A 20,201-nucleotide genomic window follows, 5' to 3' on the forward strand; every position below is an offset into this window, starting at 1 on the left:
GGCGCCATACGGAAAGTTATCCTTTCTGTATCCTGCCACCACTTTTTCACTCATTTTTACAAAAAGGGATATCTCATTGAGGTAAATTAGATACTAAATTATTTCATATCGAGTAAATTAGATACTAAATTATTTCATATCGAGTGAAAAAGTGGTGGCGTGATACGGAAAATTTTACATCTTTTGATTTAGAGGTTGAGGATGGATCCTGGTATGAATTTCCTCTCTGACAGTGTTAGTTAGCCTGCTCATACTCCTAGAACTATGAATGTATGAGGTTCGTTCTGCTATCATGGAGACGATAGCGGAATGAACCTCATAATTCTAGGAGTAGCCTGCTCTGTGCTCTCTTGAAAATAATTTTTTGTGGTTTATTTATATACATACGCTTCGTTACATTTACAATCGCAATTCTTTGAATGGAAATGGCACCAAATTTGTGGCCATGGTGACAAAAATATAAATCATCCACTCAATATATAGTGATTGTTTTTGTTTGGTCATAATGATATCACTGAAAGGTCATAACAAGTGATAAAGTGGCAGTCTGACTCTGCAAGGAAATTTTAATCTGATTGTTTTGTATTTTGAAATTCTAAACGAAAAAGAATCTGCAAGGTTCAAAAATATTGGAAAAGAATAAAGTATTTTGTTTCCCTTCCATCTGTGACAAGAAGTGTTTTAAACAATAATGACCATGAAACGGTCCACTGTTTATGATTACGAGATACAAAAGTATTACAGATATTTTACCCATCATCAAAATGATCTTAAACTGTCTAGCAATGTACTGAGCTATTGGGTTGAAATCCAAGTTATTCACTGGTACGCCCCACTCAAAAATATTTTGTTGCTTATTTGAATCATCCTATATAACAGGAAGAATCAGAAAATGACGATGACGAGATTGAGAGCGAATCGGATGACGATGAAGACAGCATCGAGTCTGAAGAACCTAAATTGAAATATGAGAGAATACGCAACACGTTGGAGGACATCCTAAGCAAGGATGCTGCTAGCTGTATGGCCGTACACACCAAGGTGATGCCAGGATCCCATACCAAGTCCCTAAACATCCTCCCCCATCCATACCATACCATACCCAAACCAATTCCCCCACACGTCGGGTTGGGTTGGCCTAGTGGTATCTTTCTTCGCCTTCCACCTCTAGGACCCCAGTTTGAATCAAGCCGGGGGGCACTATGTGGATTGGGTTTTCAGTCCCTACCTGACTGCATGAGTTTCCCTGGAACAATCCTCTGGGGTTTTCCTCCCACATCTTAAACTGAAACTTCCTTCTAAAGCACGGTCCATACTTCCTGCGGATGCGAATGCGAATGCGAAGCGAATTTGAAGTGAATTTTACGCCACAACCCTCCTTTCGCAGCGATATTCGCAAGTGAGTTGAGCAAAGTTGAACTGCTGTGAATTATTCGTTGCGAATTTGTGACGTCAACATTCATATCGCATTCGCAGGAAGTATGAACCGGGCTTAAGTTGTCTTCTCTCCATTGGGTTCTTGACTAGTATAGTGATTAAGTCTGCTTTTCTGAAGGTCGTTGGCTTCACAGCCAGATTAGATAAAATTAAACCCAAACCACTTCCCCCACTCTCAACCCAAGCCAAAGCACCTCAACCCCCCCCCACACTTTACTCACATCCCTGCTCCCAACCCAGAGCTGGTTATTGAAAGAGGCGACATAGAAGGACCAGTTTTCTTGGTGGTGTGGTTGCCTGAAAACATTTTCCGACCAAATGTGTACCCTGTGTTATGTGTTTTTTCGACTGAACTCTCTAAATACACATCTTAGGCCACACCCAACCCAAACCACATCCTGTGCATACCCCAATCCACCTGACCACATCTAAGGCAAACTATCTCCTTCCAACCTAACCCACATCCCCCATAAGTGACATTTCTAGACTCAGAATCTGACACACTTTTTCTTAACTCTTACTGATAGTTCATGGCAGTGGGGACACACTGGGGCATGGTGCATGTTCTTGATCTTCAAGGTAACAACATAGAGGGCAAGGAGTTTGCTAAGGTAAGGTTAAAGGTCATGCAGGCTTATAGAGATTCTAAGCAGGAAAGTAGTTGGCTAAGACGGTTTTCTGTGTACTGCTTAGAGTTATGTAAGAACCAGAGGGCGCACAAGCCTAGATACATGGCCCGGTGTGCGGCCATTTTGTAAGTTGACAAAACAGCATCGCATAGCATTATCAACACACACTCCAATGGTCCTTCATACAAAATGGCACGCGCGTCTCCTTGCGGTCCCGTCGCGTTTGTGCACGCAGCATCACCAGTGCGCCCTCCAGTTCTTTGGTGTACTGTGTAGATGCATACCACATGATACAATGGTTGCTGACAAGCATAGTTTATCTATCATTCAAAATCGCGATGGATGATTGAATGATCAGAAAGTAGAAGCTTGATTGTGTACTTTGTTGTTGTATTCACCAAATTGTATGATGGTACAGGGTGGCACATTCCACACCATAGGGGACGATATTGGAAGGTCCGATAGTAGGAGGGTTGACTGTGTACTTCGTACATTTTAATCCTTCACCACAGGTAGACATAGTGTATCATTCAAAACCACAGTGGATGATATCACACATGGATGTAATGGTAAAACCTACATAATATTGTTGTTATCCCTGCAAATGTAATGTTGCATCTATTGCATAATAACTGTTACCTTGCTTTTGTCCAATTACAGCACAGTACAACAGTGAACCAGATTAGCTTAGACAGCAACGGAGATTACTTGTCTAGTTGTTCAGACGATGGAAGAGTAAGTATAGAGATTTTAGAGATTTAGAACTTATTGGTTGTTGAGCAGTCAGGTCAGAGCTCAACAGCTCTGGCAAGGTTTTTTTTCTGAGATGCTAATAAGCACTTCTGTACAGAAACAAACTGGTAACCTGCCACGGTGCAATGTGAGTTGTATTGGTTTTGGCTGGTTCTCTCCATATTATGTGCTTAGAAATATTTTCTTCATAGCAGCTCTTTTACTCTTAGTACTATTTCCCAGTGAGTTGACCAAGCCATTGAAACCACTCTACTGAACAGGGCCCAATTTCATAGAGCTGCTTAGCATGAAAATTTGCTTAGCATGACATTTCTTCCTTGAAAAAAACAGGATTACCAACCAAACTTTCATTTCTTGCATATCGCCTATTACTGGTGTTCAGCCATTGTTTGCTTATCCTGTTTTTATCAAGGCAACAATTTCATGCTAAGCAAATTTTTGTGCTTAGCAGCTCTATGCAATTGGGCCCAGGTTGTGTAGGGTGGCACAACTGTGTACAGAACTACACTGTGTACTGTGCGTACTGTGAAGATGCATTCACCACATGATACCATGTTGTAGGCCTGCATGGTAAATCTTCCGTTCAAGACCACAGTGGATGAGATCAAATTGTCAGACAGTAGGAGGGTTAAGAATGGACCATGAAAGTATATTGTATTTGTTTCGCAATCTCTTGCATGCTTTGCCGTAGCTATGTGAAACAATGGGAACGCACACTGTGGGTTGAACCCAACCAGAACTTAATCGTATCGTCCAGTGATAAGTATTCTTTTGATCGCATTGAGGGCGCTGTTTGAATTTGTAATACGCAGGGCCTATACCAACTAGTAGTAATATCAACCACACAATGTTCAAAAGAATGATCACTGGTATGTGTGACTCACTCTGTGAAAATGAGTCACATGTCGCCCAATGCAATACTAAGTTATGGACAGTTTAATGTGGAAAATGTAATGTGGTATTAAAAAAAATGAAAACCTTTTCTTTTCTTTTTAAGATCTTTAGTTGCATGGTTAACATTTAGAACACTTACTTTTAGGCAATAAAGCTATGAATACAACAATTTTGTGATCATACTTATGTCTAATTTGTATCCTTTTGCACACAATGGTAGTTTTAAATAACATTTTACTCGTAATTTGTTTTTCAAAAAAAATGGTGTAGTGGCTAATTTCAAACGGGAGTAACTCAGCAACGCAATACACCCCAAAGCTTAGACACATACCAAATTACTGCTGCTGATGTGTTCTTTCCAGCCATGCATATAACTCATTCCTGAAATTGCCTACATCTGACTCATTTTCACGGGTCACATATTTATTTAAAGTAGATTGTTTGCTTTGTGTTGAAAATAACTTTGTCTCTGTTTTATTTTGTGTGTGTTAAGGTTGCCATCACTGGTCTGTACGAAGATGAGTTTAATCAAATTCAATCATTTGATTGTCCAGTTAAGGTAAATCTTAACATTTTATTTTGAACAGTCTTCATTTATTGGTAAACAAACAAATATCACTACGCCTACTGCAATAATAGAACCCTCCATTCTGGGTAAAATTTCACAAGCCCTGAAGTAGTAAGCAGAAAAAGGGGGTGCTTAGTAGATTATTCTGCAAAGCAGAAGTTAACAGGGAACCAGTCACAAATGGTATACATTAAACATATTTTGGCTGGTCACCTGTTTCTGCTAAGCAAGATTTTTCTGTGCAGAGCAATTGGTTTGTGCTTGACAGCAGGTGTTTGCCTGGTGCCCCGTCGTATTCAAATAGGTTTGTGGTGTAATGCTTGGCTTCAGTCATTGGTGCAAAACGTGGAGGCAGGGGTTGGGAGGGGCATTTCAGGTTACGTAATGGCTTTCCAGAGCTGAACGGTCTTGAAGCACACTAGACTCAAGCTCTTGGTGTTTTTTGATCAGCAGAGTGTAGGTTTGAATCCCGGACTTAACACCATTTATTGCTTCTTCCTTCTGTGCAACATAAAGCCGTAGGCCTTTGTGTTGTATAATGCATGTTATTAAACCAAGATACACTTATCACTTAGAGAAGGGATTCGTGCAGTGTTTCTGGCAGTGGCTGCTAAATGCACTACAACAAGTTGTAAATCATTAGAAGGTGCCACATAGTTGGGTCTCACGGTTCAAAACAAAGCTCTGCTTGTTCTCTTGAAAAAAAAAATGATCACTTTATTATGCCCTAGGGGTGTGACAAAGCGCTATATGAGAACCCAGTATTAATTTTAAGATGTAAATGATTTTGATGGTGGATTTTTTGTTTGTTATGTTTTAGTCGCTGGCTTTAGATCCGAGGTTTTCAAGACAAAGTAGCGGACGGCAGTTTGTAACTGGGAGTGATAAAGTAAGTAAGGAAGATGAAAAATACAAAACAGTCTACAGCCTTTGTTCTAAACTGGTACAATTATTATGAGTATGATAAGAAAAAAAATTGCTTCTCTGAGAATGCGATTGTAAGGTTTGTGTCGACTTCTGAAAATATTGGTGTAATTTTGTCTTTCCAGCTTACGTTACACGAAAGAGGCTTCTTCAATCGCAGCAAGTCAACCATTCTCCACCAGGGGGAGGGGCCTATCCGCACTGTCAAATGGAAGGGCTGCTTCGTTGCTTGGGCAAACGATTTGGTAAGGATCATCGACTATGAGCGCCAAGCCATTTTGTCAATAAAACGTATTCAGTATCTGGTACAAGTGTTTATTGGTCAGATGTTTCAATCCTAAAGAAGTCTTTTTTGACTAAATGACAACACAACACACATAGACAGGTATAACGGTGTAGCAGTAGTAGTTAAGTGGAAAGAAATAGAAAAAGAGGCAGAAAGCACACAGGTGTGTCGTGGCCAAGCGTATAAGAGCACCGAACTCAAGCTCTGCTGCTTCTGTTCAGCAGAGTGTGGGTTCGAATCCTGGTTGTGACACTTGTGTCCTTGAGCAAGACACTTAACTATAATTGCTTCTCTCCACCCAGGGGTAAATGGGTACCTGTGAGGGCAGAGATGGTTCTTGTGATTGATTTAGCGGAGTAGCGCATAACTAATGTTGCACAGGCTGCATACTCCCCACCAGGGAGCTGAGATGGTTTAAGGAGTGATTTAAGGCCCACTGACCAGGGGTAATAATGTGAAGCGCTTTGGGACGCCCTTCGGGTGTGAAAAGCGCTATATAAAAACGGGTTATTATTATTATTATTATTATTATTATTAAAAAAAGCAAGGGATGAGCAATGAAGGAGACAGGGGGTTAAAGAGGAGGGGCTGGGTGAACCAAAAGAGGTTGGAAATACAACATAAAAAGTTTGGAAGAGGGAGAAAAGGTAATTAGTGAATGATGCAGACTAAAAAGGAGGATATCTGTGGTAAAAAAGAGAAAGCAACGACAAAATGTTGTTAATCATTTCTATCTTGGATGTTTAGACCATGGGGTTGAATAGTCTGAAGGTGCCTTTTCCATAGTTTCTCCCTACTTGAACAAACAGTCTCTCTGTAGTGTGCTAGTGTCTCAATGCCCTGTAAAATCATGTCAGAAATGGAGTGAAAACTAAAACTTGATATACAGTTTTTCCCTTAGGTAGGTGGTTACAGCATTTGTGTGTTGTAAAGGAAATCCAACAGTTAGACAGATATGCAGACCTGCCAACCTGTACGCATTTTGCGTACCAAGCCAGCATTTTCACCCCTGAGTACGGTTGTACGAGATATTCTGCAGAACGTACACAAAAAGCTAAATCTATATCGCGGTGTTTTAAAACTGCAGCACGAACGGACAATTTTGTTCTCAATTTAATCAACTGTTATTCGTTCGACCCCAAGTGCAAAAACAACAGATCAAAAACACCCCACACACCCCACATCTGAGTGATCATTATGCGCTTCGATAAAAAAGAGGTTGTGCTTAGAATTATTTTTTAAATTCTTACTCCCGCTAGAAAACTAATAAACCAATGCGTAACAGAAGGGGTGGGAATGGCGCATACCAGTTCGGTCAACCTGGTATAGTACATGTACAGCCTTATGCATGGATGTACATGTACGTGTACGTGCACACAACGCACGTGTTCGGCTCGTGTGTTTATACTATGCAACATGGACGCCGATCGAAGGCGAAGTGTCAGTGATGGGGGAAAAAGGGGTCCTACTAATAGCTGACAACACTCCTCCACCCGGAAAAAAAAAGAATGCATGCTCCAAAGAAGTTTCTTCCTCAACGTGGAAAATAATGCATTTTGCACAGTGCACGTGTGCAGTCGGCAGTGCACACACTTTGACATTTAGACATCTCAAAGAGCGGCAGCAGTTTAGGTTAGGAGGTAGCATTCATGTTATTATTTACGTCACGATTGTTTCCCAACTCCTGAGAATTTGGGGAGAATAATGGGAATTTGATGGCCTGTAATCTTTGTATAAGCTGATAAGGGAAACAAATGATGAATTGAAGCATGCCTGAATTGAAGTGGAACTGGAAAACTCTACGGTGGGCTTTCGTTTGTCCGTTTACTGGGCAACCAAAGATGGATACCAAGTTATAAATATAATATTTGCATTCCAAGTTTAAGTTACTAATAATGTAGGAACATTGTTCATCAGAGCTTGTCAATGAAATTAATATATGTTATGGATCAGAAATGTGTCAAAATGGGCTCACCGCCCATAGGGAAATTGGCCAATTTTTTTGTGATATAAAAAAAAAAAAAAAAAACTTTTTGCCCCTTCACTTCTTCAGTTTTAAATCCTTGATCTAGGCATTTGGAACATGGTTCCAGCAGTCAACTGGTTATTTCTTTTTCATTTTTTTTTCAGACTGTTAAGGTCACGAGCACAAAAAGTCAGAAAAGGCCACATCAACCACCCCTAAGATAAACACTGATACCATGATACAACTTTTTTTTATGAAGTAGCCTGTATTTTGTGTGAATATGATATATAATTACATTAAATGAATGGTTCATCTAAAATAAAGTGGTCCATGGTTTTTGCTGACTGACCGTACGCATTGTGCCATATGCCGTTGTGCACTGGGCGATGATGTTTATGCTGCTGCGATAATGTGGTACTCAAAAAAAAACTACAAGGTTGGCAGGTCTGGATATGGGTTACATGTAAATCAAGGGCCTATATGTCTCCTCCAACTTATTGCCCATTCATTTTGTTTGTGATGGCAGGGAGTTAAGGTTTACGACTTGTCGTCAAAGCGTCGCATCACGTTCATCAAACGAGACCACGATGAGAAGTTGCGCCCCGAGATCTATCCGTGTCAACTCTGCTGGAAAGACAATGTCACGTTACTAGTCGGCTGGGCTAATACTGTTAAAGTAAGTCTATCAAAAAGACACGATTTAAGGGGCTGTGGATTCTGTGCCCAGAATCACAAATGTCGTTTTAGAATAAGCAAGTACATGCCTAGAATTTCATCTTTGAGAGGGCATGCCCATTTTTATTTGGTTAAGCACTTTCATTGGAAAATCTTAATGTCTATGGGAAACGTTTGATTGGGCACCATTGCCAAGACCAGGGCAACAGAGGTCAATGCCCCCGTGGCTTTCATGTAATTACAGGCCTGTCACCATTCACAACCCATGTAGTTGAATGGTTACACATGTTCGGTCAGCTGGAACATGTCACAAAGAGCAGGAGGAATAATTTGTTAAATACCCATGGGACCACTGGAGAGCTGGCAAACTCAAGTTATTTTGGGATTCAGTAACCGCAAAGATCAATTTCATCCCCCAGTCTTTTTTTTCTTTCTTTTTTATGCAAGTCACCAGATACACAAGGCCTTACTTCAAGGTGTGGGCTACAATTATTTTTTTCCAGAGGCCGTTGCCACCTACTCCTAGGGCTGAAACAGGGTTACCTCTTTTACAGTCCATACGGATGTAGGCTTGGGTATCATCAATCCGAAGCCTGGCCGGTAGAGCAGAAATCACTACCTCTCCAATTTTATGTATCAAGTGTCACATCCGGGATTCAAACCCACACTCTGCTGATCAAACACCAGAGCTTGAATCCGGTGCTCTTAACCGCTCGGCCATGACACGGCACAGTTGAATGGTCTGCAGTTGAATGGTTTCTAATGGTTAGTCAACTCGGTGGGCAGAATAGAAGGGTTTAAATATCGCACATGTTAAGAACCAGGTATTTTAAATAAATCATTCAATCCACCATAATGAAATACTAGTGGCTTGCACTCTGAAACGGACTGTGTGTCTAATTGCAGATTTGTGTTGTGAAGGAACGACGCCAGCTGGAAGGAAAAGATATGCCCAACAGATACGTGGAGATCGGTAAGCAGAATAAACAAAGAAACTTGTGCTAGTTGTGATTACCCAACAAGTTGTTTGTAAAGCACTATGTACTCCATAATTTCACCAACTCATGTCAAAATTTACAGACTTGTTTTATTTGCGGTACCTGCTGCTAATATATAGGATTCAAACTGTCCTCTAGCTACCAGAGCAAGCTCAAGGGTCTAGTGGTATCACATCCTTCTCTAGAATGGCAAATGTCTTGGCTTCAAATCACACCAGAGCAGTATATTTTTTTCCATGACTCTTAATTTCATGTCTGAAGGCTCTTTTCTGATGGGTCAGACTATTTGAAAGGATTGTGTTCACCCCTCTCAAAATGCTAGTATGATGCAAAACAAATTTAATAGCCTGACTTTTCAACCCGAGCAGCGTCTTTCTCAAAGGCTAAATGACAACACAAAACACCTGAACAGGCCTCTATGCTTCGTTTTTGAAAGGGCAAAGACACCACAGCATTTTTGTTTCAAGTGAAACTTGGATTTAGTTAATTTCAATAGAGGGCGCTCTTCAAATTCAGGTTCTAAGTGAGAACAAGATGGCGCGTCCAAGACGTGTAGGTTTACGGAAATGAGTGGAGCTGAAAATACAGTTTTGGGGCTATTTACCTCAGATATGTAAAGGTAATTTGTTAGGTGAGTTGAATAGAGTTGTGGGAAAGAGCACCATATGAGAAAATTGTTAATTTCTACTGGAGCATTTCAAGGGCAGCAAGGCAATGAGCAGGGGGCATGGAGGCAATCACCTCCATTGCCTCCGTGAGGTATCAGGCCTGAAAAGGTATCTAGTGTGTGCAGATTACGATGGTTTCACTGGTACTATCTGTCTAATGGCTCATGTATTGACTCTTAACTTCTGGCTTATGTTGATGTATTTCAGTCAGCGCGTTTACAACAGATTTCTACGTCTGCGGCTTAGCTCCAATGAACAGTGACATCGTTGTGATTGCGTACATCACCGCGGAGATCACCGAATGCGATGATGTAAGTTTCTATGACTTTGAATAGCGTTCTCATTTAAAACAGTGGTCCGCTGTTTATGTGTTAGTTTAAACAGCCGATGACCAGTCAGAATTCTTTTAAAGTGGTATGGCTGGCCACCCAGGGCCTGATTTCATAGACCTGCAAGCAGAAAACAACTTGCTAAGCCCAGAAAAAAAGTAATGTTCAGCAGAGGGAGTTTACCAGCAAAAGTGCCATAGCATTTACAATGTTGCGACTGGTACCCCCACTCAATCTTTGCTTAGCGAAGAATTTGCTTAGTGTTTTTCTCTGTTAAAGGAAAAGAAGTCTGGTACCATCGTACATAAACTGTAGTCAGTTTGCTTAAAACATGATATGTATACAGGGAATATGACATGCAAAATGCAGATCTAGTTTAGTAAGCTTTGATAGCACTGTGACATTTGACCTTTTGACCCTTCCCATTTCAGGACACTGAGGAAAGCGAAGGTGCCTGGCGCCCCCAGTTGAAAATCATCACGCCTCTTGTCGATGATTACGAACTGGTATCCGGCGAGGCGCTATCAATACGCGGCTTTCAGGATTACCGGCCAAGTGATTACCATCTAGGTAAGTGGTCTGGGCAATATTTCACATGAGTACCAGTAATTTTTGTAAGTACCTTGAGTTTCTGGAAATGATTTGTCTTTCACTGGTTTGGATTTTTTCTTCTTTTCGGTAGCACATCTGGAAGGGGAGGGTGTTTTCTACATCGTTAGCCCGAAGGACATCGTTCTTGCTCGGAAACGAGATATGGATGATCACGTCTCATGGCTAATGGAAAATGAGAAGTTTGAGGTAAGTGGCAAATCTTCTTCGTCGAGTAGTGACCTCGGCCAGTCATGTCACGAGAGAAGTGTCGCCTGATCTCCCTTCATGCATGTAGATATTTCCAGGGAAGGGCAGAGTTTGCCCTTCACTTTTATTAGTGAATAGCCAGCAGGTCCGGTTAGCATGTTATTTCACTATAGTCCGCCAGCTCTTTAAACTGGTCCATTTTCTATATGTTTTATTTCCACATTGTCATTAGCATGGGATTTGTAATTGAACTAATGTGAAGTGGTTTACATTTGGCGATGTGACTTCAGCAATAAAGATGACTAGTTGGACAGAATTCTGACTGGTCCTTCATTGTTTTGACTGGCATTTGGCCAGCGGACTACTGTTCAGGGAGAATGCGGATGGGATTGTTCAGCAGACTTTTTAAAGTCTGCGTGGTCATACAAAATTTTGTATTTTCTCCAATTTAAATGAGTCATGCTCTTTGATCTACTTCTCGAGCACTGAAGATACAGTTCACATAAGCTCCTTGGAGTCTAGGCATCCAAGGGGTATCACAAAGTGGAAGTGCCATCATTTCAATGTACCTCATAAGGTCTGGATCTCCTGACGGATCTCCTGACGATGACTAGAGCAAGCTAGTCGAAACGTTGAGACCAATTAAAGAACTGACTCTGCGGTAGTGCAGTTAATATCGATCCTATAAGCTAAAGTAGTAGTCCCAGCCTATTTCTATACCGTCCGCCCGGGTAATAGTTAATGAGCAGGAAAGTTCTTTTCAAAACTGAGAAGTCTCCCGAACACCCGAACAATCTACTCTGCGGTAGTAGAATAAAGAAAGGCAGTTCTCTTAGAACAAACTCTACTCTACTCTAGCAAGTAGATACACACATGGTGATACCGCAAACCAAATATAAATTGATACCCCACCATGCAATGCCTCAAATCCTATCTGTCTGGATCTCAGTTTTAGACTTTTTTGTCAGCAGTGATTGACTCTCATCTCTGTATTTCAGCTGTTGTCACAAAGCCAGTGTCCCTGCTTAGTATGTCAATAAAACCCAATAAAACTGAGGCGGCCTTGGAGTAAATAGCGGAGATTCCAATCACAACCCAAGAAAATCAAACATGACTTTTTGTTTCCTTGTTCCAGGAAGCACTAGCCGAGACCAAGGCCCACGCTAAGGTCCTTCAGAGACACAAGGTCCTAGATACAGGAATGGCGTACTTGAACTATCTCATCAACGAAGGAGAATTTGAAAAGGCAGCAAGGTAGGTTGACCGAAATGTGTATATTCAAGTTATTGCTCCAAAAGTCATGGCTTGGCTTTGGCCTGCATTTGAAGGAATTGGTGCTTAGTTTGCTGACCTAGCACATCTTCAAACCATGTGTACGAAGACATTATGGCTTGTCATGGCATTGCGGTTAAGAGCATCAAACTCAAGTCCCGGTGGTAAAGTTGTCGGGGTTTTTGTTTGGGTCATGACACTTGTTTCCTTGAGCAAGGCACTTTTATAATTGCTTGTCTGCACCCAAGGGTGAATGGGTACCTGTGAGGGAAGAGATGGTTCTTGTGGTTGATTTTGCTACATACTTGGCAGCACGGGCTCTAAACTCCCAAAGGAGCCGAGATGGTTTTGAAATCAAAGGCCCAGTGACCAGTGGTAATAATGTTGAAGCACCTTGAGCGTCACTGAGTGATGGATTTTAGAACTATATAAGAAGCCGCTACTATTATTATTCTTCTTTGTGTTTTGACCTTAGTATGTGTGAACCAATCTTGGGCAAGCAGAAGGACCTCTGGGAGCAGGAGGTGTACCAGTTTGCAAAGCTCCACAAACTGAAGACTATCAGCCCTTACATCCCCAGAGGGGACCTGAGACTCAGCAAGGCCATCTACGAGATGATACTCAATGACTTTCTACAGACAGATCTTGAGGTAAGTCGTCATGGATTGCACACTGGGAAATGAACAGCCCCTTACCTTTGATCTTAAAATTCTATCTTGTGTAGGGAGAGTTTGACAAACCAGGGCTTGATTTCCGCAGACCTGCACCAAAAGTAGCTAAGCACAACAAAAAATCTGCTCACCAGAACAAGTTGCAACATAATAAGTTTACCAGCCCAAATACCATTTGTGACCATGCTGTGACAGTGGTTTGTATTGGATTGAACCAGCTTCACCAAGCCTCTCAACATGCCGAACAATGGCAACGAAAAATCAACAAAATGAACAATTTGTAGCCACTAAGCAACGCCTGTGCACTATACGGGCACGGACGTCATCATGACCCTGCTTTTTCTTCTAAATCAATATTCACCTGCTTCAAGATCAGCTCTATGAAATTTGGCCCAGTATTTAAATCCATTTGGTTTGTGTCCTCTTAGGGCTTCCATCAACTGATCAAGGAGTGGCCGCCAGATCTGTACGACCTCATGACCCTAGTGTGTGCCGTACAGGACCGACTACTAAGAGACCCTAATAATCGTATCCTCATGCAGACGTTGGGGGAGCTCTACTCGTATGATCAGCGATACGACAAGGCCCTGGCCATCTATCTCAAGTAGGTGTTTCAAGCAATGAAAACAGTTGTATCAAATGGTGCCTGTTATCTGTAGTACATGTAGTTGTGGGTCAGACGTTTTGAAGAAGATTTCTTTGTAGAGGGCACTCGCACTGGCATTTTCCCTGGAATAATTCTCTTGGGTGGTCCTCCGACATCTAAAACTGAAACTTCCTTCTTTGTCTTCTCTCCATTGGGTTCTCGGTACAGTGATTAAGTTCACTTTTCTGAGAGTCCTTGGCCTTCACAACCAGAATTACTAAATTAAATGGTTTAACTAATTAACTAATTACTAATTATTTTTTGTTTTAGGCTTGGCCACAAGGATGTTTTTTCTCTCATACATCGCCACAACCTCTTTGATTCCATCCAATACAAGATTGTGACTCTGATGGAATTCGACACGGAACGGGCCGTCAATCTTCTCATAGAGAACGTCACCAAAGTGCCTGTAAGTCAGACTTTCAGGAAAATTAATACCCAGATCATACCTAGTGAGGAACATGTTAAAGACAATGGACACTATTGGTAATTGGCAAAGACCAGTCTTCTCACTTGGTGTATCTCAAAATATGCACAAAATAACAAACCTGTGAAAATTTGAGCTCAATTGGACGTTGATGTTGCGAGATAATAATGAAAGAACAAAAAAAAACCTTGTCACACTCAGTTGTGTGCTTTTAGATGGTTGATTTTGAGGCCTCAGAATCGAAATCTGAGGTCTCGAAATCAAATTCGTGGAAAATTACTTCTTTGTTGAAAATTATGTTACTTCAGAGGGCGGCCGTCTCTCACAATGTTTTATACTACCAACAGCTCTCCATTACTCGTTATTAAGTAAGTTTAGGCTTGATGACAACACACATAAACTGGTCTTGAACTTTGCTCTTGAAGAGGGACGGCAATTTTCCAACGGGCACTCTATGAGAAAAATGTAAATTTGTATTGGAACTTCAAAAGGGCCCAACAGCAAAAGCTCAGTGCACCACAGTGCACCACTGCAATTGCTGTTGGTGTCATGGGTTATTTCAAGGCCTTCGTGAACAGTAACAATAGTGGAATAGAATCCTTGAAGTGGAAAGAAATGAAATAAGAGTGAAGGGCAGAAAGTACACAGAAAAATCCAAGGGATGACAAATTAGACACGAGGGGGAGAGGAAAGAGCATCATTTTAACAAGATCTTGGCAGAGTCCGTCGTGTGAGAGATACAACACCTTTACAAAATGTGAACTTTGGTTGTGCATTGAAATGTAGATACTGTCCTTTTTTGCAGGTTAAAAAAGTTGTGGAACAATTGGAAGAACACCCAGAGCTGCTGTATCATGTAAGTATGGACCCAATTCATCCAAAACCGTTCCATTTGTGCAGTACCTCAACCCATTATTCCTGAAATATCATAAACTCGGACACGACTTCCATGTTTCTAGCTTTCAGTTTTCCCGGAAAAATAAAGGATTTTGTTTCCATTTTGCTGCAGTACCTCGATGCCTTATTCCACAAACATCCCAACCTTAGCCAGGACTTCCAGGCTCTCCAAGTGAAGCTCTATGCCGAGTTTAACCGGGATAAACTCCTGCCCTTCCTACGGAATAGCCAACACTGTCCCATGGAAGTTGCGTTGGAAGTCTGTGAACAGAGGCGGTTCATCCCAGAAATGGTCTTCCTGTTGGGTTAGTTTAATAAGCCTTCATTAACATTCAGGATTGTTTTTAATTTACATATTCAGGAGTTATTAACATGTTTAGATATTCATATTCGTTTCCCTCCATCCTTCAATCTAGTCTGTTTTAAGAGGACCATCATTTCCTACCATCAGCTCCCTTGAGTTTTTTTATTCCTAAACGGTTTCTTTTTGTGGCAACTTACCAAGAATGGCTCTTAGCCATGTTTGTGGTGCATTTGCATTTATCTTTTGTTAAGGGGGGGTCACAATGTTTTGTCTGTATTTCGTAGAATATTCATACAAATCTACAAATTTGCACAACTGGTCTGTGTATTTACATAAGAATCTAACAGACTTTGGTTTTGCAGCACTTAAAATATTCATATATTTGCATATATTCTCCCCTGTAGGTCGAATGGGTAACACAACTCAAGCCTTAAGGCTGATCATAGAGGAGATGGGGGACGTTGATAGAGCTATAGAGTTTGCTAAAGAGCACGATGACACGGCACTATGGGATGAACTCATTGATGCATCCATGGATAAACCATGTGAGTATCTCTGCTTATTAACACCATGCTTAGCAGTATTCTTCTGCTAAGAATTCTTGTATATTTCATGTCACCTGTGAGATCAAGACAAAAGAGCCTGACAATCTTGCAGGCTCGATTTCTATTCAGCTCAACCTTTCAACTCCGCTTACCCCATTGATCTAATGCAATTGGTATCGCTCTATTTTTTTCCAGCTTTTATAACTGGGCTTTTGAACAATATCGGCACACATGTGGACCCCATCATTTTGATCAATGTAAGTATCCTTCACAGTAATTTTCGGTAATTTCTCTCATATATTTCGAGGGGGGCGGTAGATTGGATTTAAGAAGTTGGATATGAATGTGAAATTAGTAATAATAGGTCTGATAGTCGGAATGTTTGTGGGGACTGTGCCCTTGATACAAGAATGGAATTTGGCACGCTGTCTGAGTATGTCATGAGAAAGGTATTTGGCTTTAGGGACATCACAGGATAGTGGTCGACTAACAAGCAATTTCATAATGGCTGTCAATGCTGGCTCGTGTCCAGTTGGGTATTTTAAGCCCTGGCCGGGCTTGTTTGGTTGTGGGATTATTGGCCAAGTGCTAAAATGACCGGACTCTGGCCAGTGTTCTGGTGGGCATCAAAAACCCTTGCTGTATGGTTGTGGGGTTACTGGCCAAGTGCTAAAATGACCGGACTCTGGCCAGTGGTCCAGTGGGTATTTTGAGCCCTGGCTGGACCCTGGCCAGGGTCTACTATGTTTTATAAACCCCGCGCTGGACTTGTTTGATTGTTGAGTTACTGGCCAGGTGCTGAAATTATTCGACTCTGGTCAGTGGTCCAGTGGGTATTTCAAGCCTTGTACAAGTCGACCTCCTTGACTAAGCTACTTCATTCGTAACAATGCCTTTCCTCCTCTCAAACAGCGCATCAAGGAAGGGATGGAGATCCCAGGCCTCAGAGATTCCTTAGTCAAGATTCTTCAAGACTACAACCTTCAGATCTCACTGCGTGAAGGCTGTAAGAAGATCCTAGTCTCGGATTGCTTCGCTCTACTGGACAGGCTCAACCGAAGCCAGAAGAGAGGGATCAAAGTAGAAGGTGAAGTTGCCTTCTTTTGCTAAATCTTAAAATTGTTAAGTTCCTTCAAGAAGATGTTCAGCCTGGGCTCATTTCAAAGAGCTGCTTGAAGCACAAGAAGTAGCTCAGCTCATTGAAACTATTGCTTAAAAAAAATAAGGTTACTAGCCAAAATACTATGTCTTACGTACTATCCTTGATTGGTATCCTGTTCATACTATGTGGTTAGCAGTAAGTCTTTAACATGGTTCACACGATTAAACCAGGAGATGTTTAAGGATCAGTTACTTTCATTACCTTAACAATTTGTAATTGATAAGAAAACAATCATCGTAACAGATTTTTCCTTGGAAATTGTAAAAATTCATCAAATAATGTTTGTTGTAAATAGTGTTGCATCTTGCCTGAGAAAGGCTGCTTGTATTTTTCAGTGTTTCTGTGCACCTAATGATCAATTTCATAGAGCTGCTTAAGCACGAAAAAATTGCTTAAGCACGAAAATTGCTCGCTTATTTTTCACATGACAAAATTTTCATGCCTTATACATTGCTTGTGACTGGTATTTAGCTGTTGTTTACTTAGCATAACAATTTAGTGGAGTCTTGGCCGGTAATCTGATTTTACTAAGCAAGGATGTTTTTGCTTAAGCAAAATTTAGTGCAGCTCTATGAAATTGGGCCCAGTAGGTACATCAGGGAACAGCTCAGCAAGATACAACATTTTGTGCATTTTAAAACTCACATGTCATTGGGTGGGTAGAGTTGTGTGTTGGGTCTCTCCTGTGCCTCAAGGGTTTTTCTTCTGGCCTTCCACTCTTCCTCCCTCGGGGTTTAAAATCACACTTTTCATCTCTGGTTGTGTTCTGTGATTTATGGTTTGATGTGACTGTCTGCACAAGTAGCCCTTGCATGTCTGGGGCTTAAACATGTTGCAGAGGCATCCTTCACATATCAACTTCTCAGCTGTAAGGATGATTAGCCTCCCAAATTGTTATTGTGTCATGTAAACTTTATTTTAGGAAACAGTATTTTATGATCTCTCAATCTTGTTTTTTTTCTCATTTTTTCTCATTATGCAGATGATCATCATTGCGATAGCTGTCATGACCAGATACTGGTTGGTGGTAAGAACCTACAAAGTAACATTGTTTATTTGAGATAATCATCTCATTACATTTTGGAAGTAATGTGCTGTTTAATGCTTCCTACAATTAAACACTTGGGTAATAAAATAGTTTAATGTTCTTAATTTTTAATTTTTCCTAATGTAAAACAAACATTGTATGTATATATTTGTTTTCAGAATCCCAGCCGAGTGTTGTCGTCTTCTACTGTCATCATACCTTCCATGAGGAATGTATGATAGCTCAAAATATGGTAAGACCCCCCCCCCCAACAAGTATTTCTTCATCGCTTTCTTATAGTGATGGGCTTTGGCTAAAGCAATGTGTATCTGTCTTGTCTTTCTTCATGTGAAACAAAAACACTTTTCCATTGCCTATAGCAATTGTCATGGATATATATATTTTTTTTTACCCATACGCCGATGTGTGTTAGCACTGTATACATCCCCCGAGTCCTGTGAAAAAATATCGCAGGCATATTACTCGGTTGGGATTCGAACCCACAACCCCTGCAATTCTAGAGCAGTGTCTTACCAACTAGACTATTGAGATTGCCCAGTAGCTAGAGGCAGTTCGATCTTATGTTTTGGCAGCGGGTACCGCAACGATAGATGATCGTACGAGTATACAGTGCGAACACACTTCGGTGTATTGGTAAAAACAAAATTAATATTCTTTACCTCCGATGCAAGTTTTACATCTCTCCTTGATATAATTTTACTCTTTTGATATTGAACAGGAGAATTGCATGATTTGCCACTCTCAACGCAAGGGACCAGGGAGCATCATGGCCGCGTTCAGATGATCCGATAATAATCTCAACCTCTCATGTTATGAACTATTGAGGGCGCTATTGCTCATTCCATCGAACTGCAACCAGGACAATGCTGTGCTTTAATCTCCCACTGTGGTGGTTGGGTTCTGGGTTTATGTCAGCAAAAGACAAAAGTATCCAATACCATGTGACATTGCGAATGGAAAGATGTAACGGAAAGACCAATCGGAACATAGAATGCAGGTTTTCAAAGGCCAATGTGGCAGTAGATTCTGTGCCCCCCCCCCAATACAGCGAACTGTGTACAAACTTCTTCCGATAGCGCCCTCTTTTGAACCATCTACCTTCAAACTACGTTAATTTTCCATATGGAGGAACAGAATCTCCGGCAGACAGATTTCCCTGGGACACCTGCAGCCAAAATGGCTGTGGAGGGTGGTATGAAGTTACTTTCATCAGGTGGGACTGATGTACTCAGTTTTAAGAGCCCTTTTCAAAATTCGCGGCTTGGGGTATAAGGTAGCCCTAATCATAGACTCCTTTCTTTTGTATGTAGTGTTAGTGTACAACAAAACAAGTCTGTGATTAGGGCTAGGGCTAAGGCAGTTTACGCCCATTTAAAGTCACATACCGAAAGCGTACATCTTAAAGACAGTGGACACTATTGTTAATGGTCAAAGACCAGTTTTCTCACTTAATGTATCACAACATATGCACAAAATAACAAACCTGTGGAAATTTTAACTCGATTGGTCGTCGAAGTTGCGAGATAATAGTGGAAGAAAAAACACCCTTAGCGCACAAAGTTTCGTGCTTTCAGATGCTTGGTTTCGGGACCTCAAAATCTAATTCTGAGGTCTCAAAACCAAATTCACATATTTTAGTGGAAAATTACTTCTTTCTCGAAAACTACGTTACTTCAGATGGAGCCATTTCTCACAATGTTTGAGACTATCAACAGCTTTCCATTGCTTGCTACCAAGTAAGTTTTTATGCCAACAATTATTTTGAATAATTACCAACAGTGTGCAGTGCCTTTAAAAATAACCATGGGCACCCAAGCCGGAGCAAAACAATTGAAAAGGGCCTATGGTTCATCTGGTCATGGACCTTGCTTACCAATACGGATTACAGGTACTGATTGGTTTTCTTAAGTAGGGGCCTGACTATTTCTTACTCTCAGCCTCATTATGGTTGATGCATCTATGAAGGGAGAAAGAAATGACATTGTGATTTATGAAAAAAAGCCCCAATTTCATAAAGCTTTTCAGCTGAAAATCTGGCTTGACGAATTAACTCGCTATCCAAAAACCTTGCAAAGAACCTGTCAACAGCAATGCATTTTATATGGTGTTTTGGCTAATACCACTGTTTTTTTTTGTGTTTTTTTCATAGAGCTGCTTAAGCAGAAAGTACATATGTATTGCTTGAGCAAAGTTTAAGCAGGACACCAGTCACAGATATATCGTGTGACATAGTATTTATGGCTGGTAACCTTATTCTGCTAAGCTTAATATTGTTGTGCTAAGCCACTTTTGTGCTTAAGCAGC

General features: G+C 41.0%; 1 protein-coding gene across 1 annotated transcript; it reads left to right on the forward strand.

Moving 5' to 3' along the window:
* The first annotated feature begins 885 nt into the window (after window positions 1-885).
* On the forward strand, window positions 886-20,172 carry LOC139948945 (vacuolar protein sorting-associated protein 41 homolog). The gene is made up of 23 exons (XM_071947319.1): window positions 886-1,041; window positions 1,965-2,048; window positions 2,727-2,801; window positions 4,207-4,272; window positions 5,102-5,170; window positions 5,331-5,450; window positions 7,984-8,133; window positions 9,039-9,105; window positions 10,006-10,109; window positions 10,559-10,697; window positions 10,810-10,925; window positions 12,061-12,179; window positions 12,673-12,847; window positions 13,297-13,472; window positions 13,785-13,923; window positions 14,747-14,797; window positions 14,951-15,143; window positions 15,547-15,687; window positions 15,883-15,944; window positions 16,600-16,774; window positions 17,832-17,876; window positions 18,056-18,129; window positions 18,616-20,172. The coding sequence occupies exons 1-23, from the start codon at window positions 1,024-1,026 to the stop codon at window positions 18,679-18,681; spliced, it is 2,424 nt and encodes an 807-aa protein (XP_071803420.1). The 5' UTR covers window positions 886-1,023; the 3' UTR covers window positions 18,682-20,172.
* Window positions 20,173-20,201: the final 29 nt, after the last annotated feature.

Source organism: Asterias amurensis, chromosome 16, assembly GCF_032118995.1.
Source record: "Asterias amurensis chromosome 16, ASM3211899v1".
In the NCBI taxonomy this organism is placed as follows: domain Eukaryota; kingdom Metazoa; phylum Echinodermata; class Asteroidea; order Forcipulatida; family Asteriidae; genus Asterias; species Asterias amurensis.

Bases quoted from the DNA above. Each gene is read 5' to 3' on its own strand.
- LOC139948945 (XM_071947319.1), top strand. The intron at 10,698-10,809 runs GTAAGTGGTCTG...TCTTTTCGGTAG, and splicing joins GCCAAGTGATTACCATCTAG to CACATCTGGAAGGGGAGGGT. The intron at 12,180-12,672 runs GTAGGTTGACCG...TTTTGACCTTAG, and splicing joins GAATTTGAAAAGGCAGCAAG to TATGTGTGAACCAATCTTGG.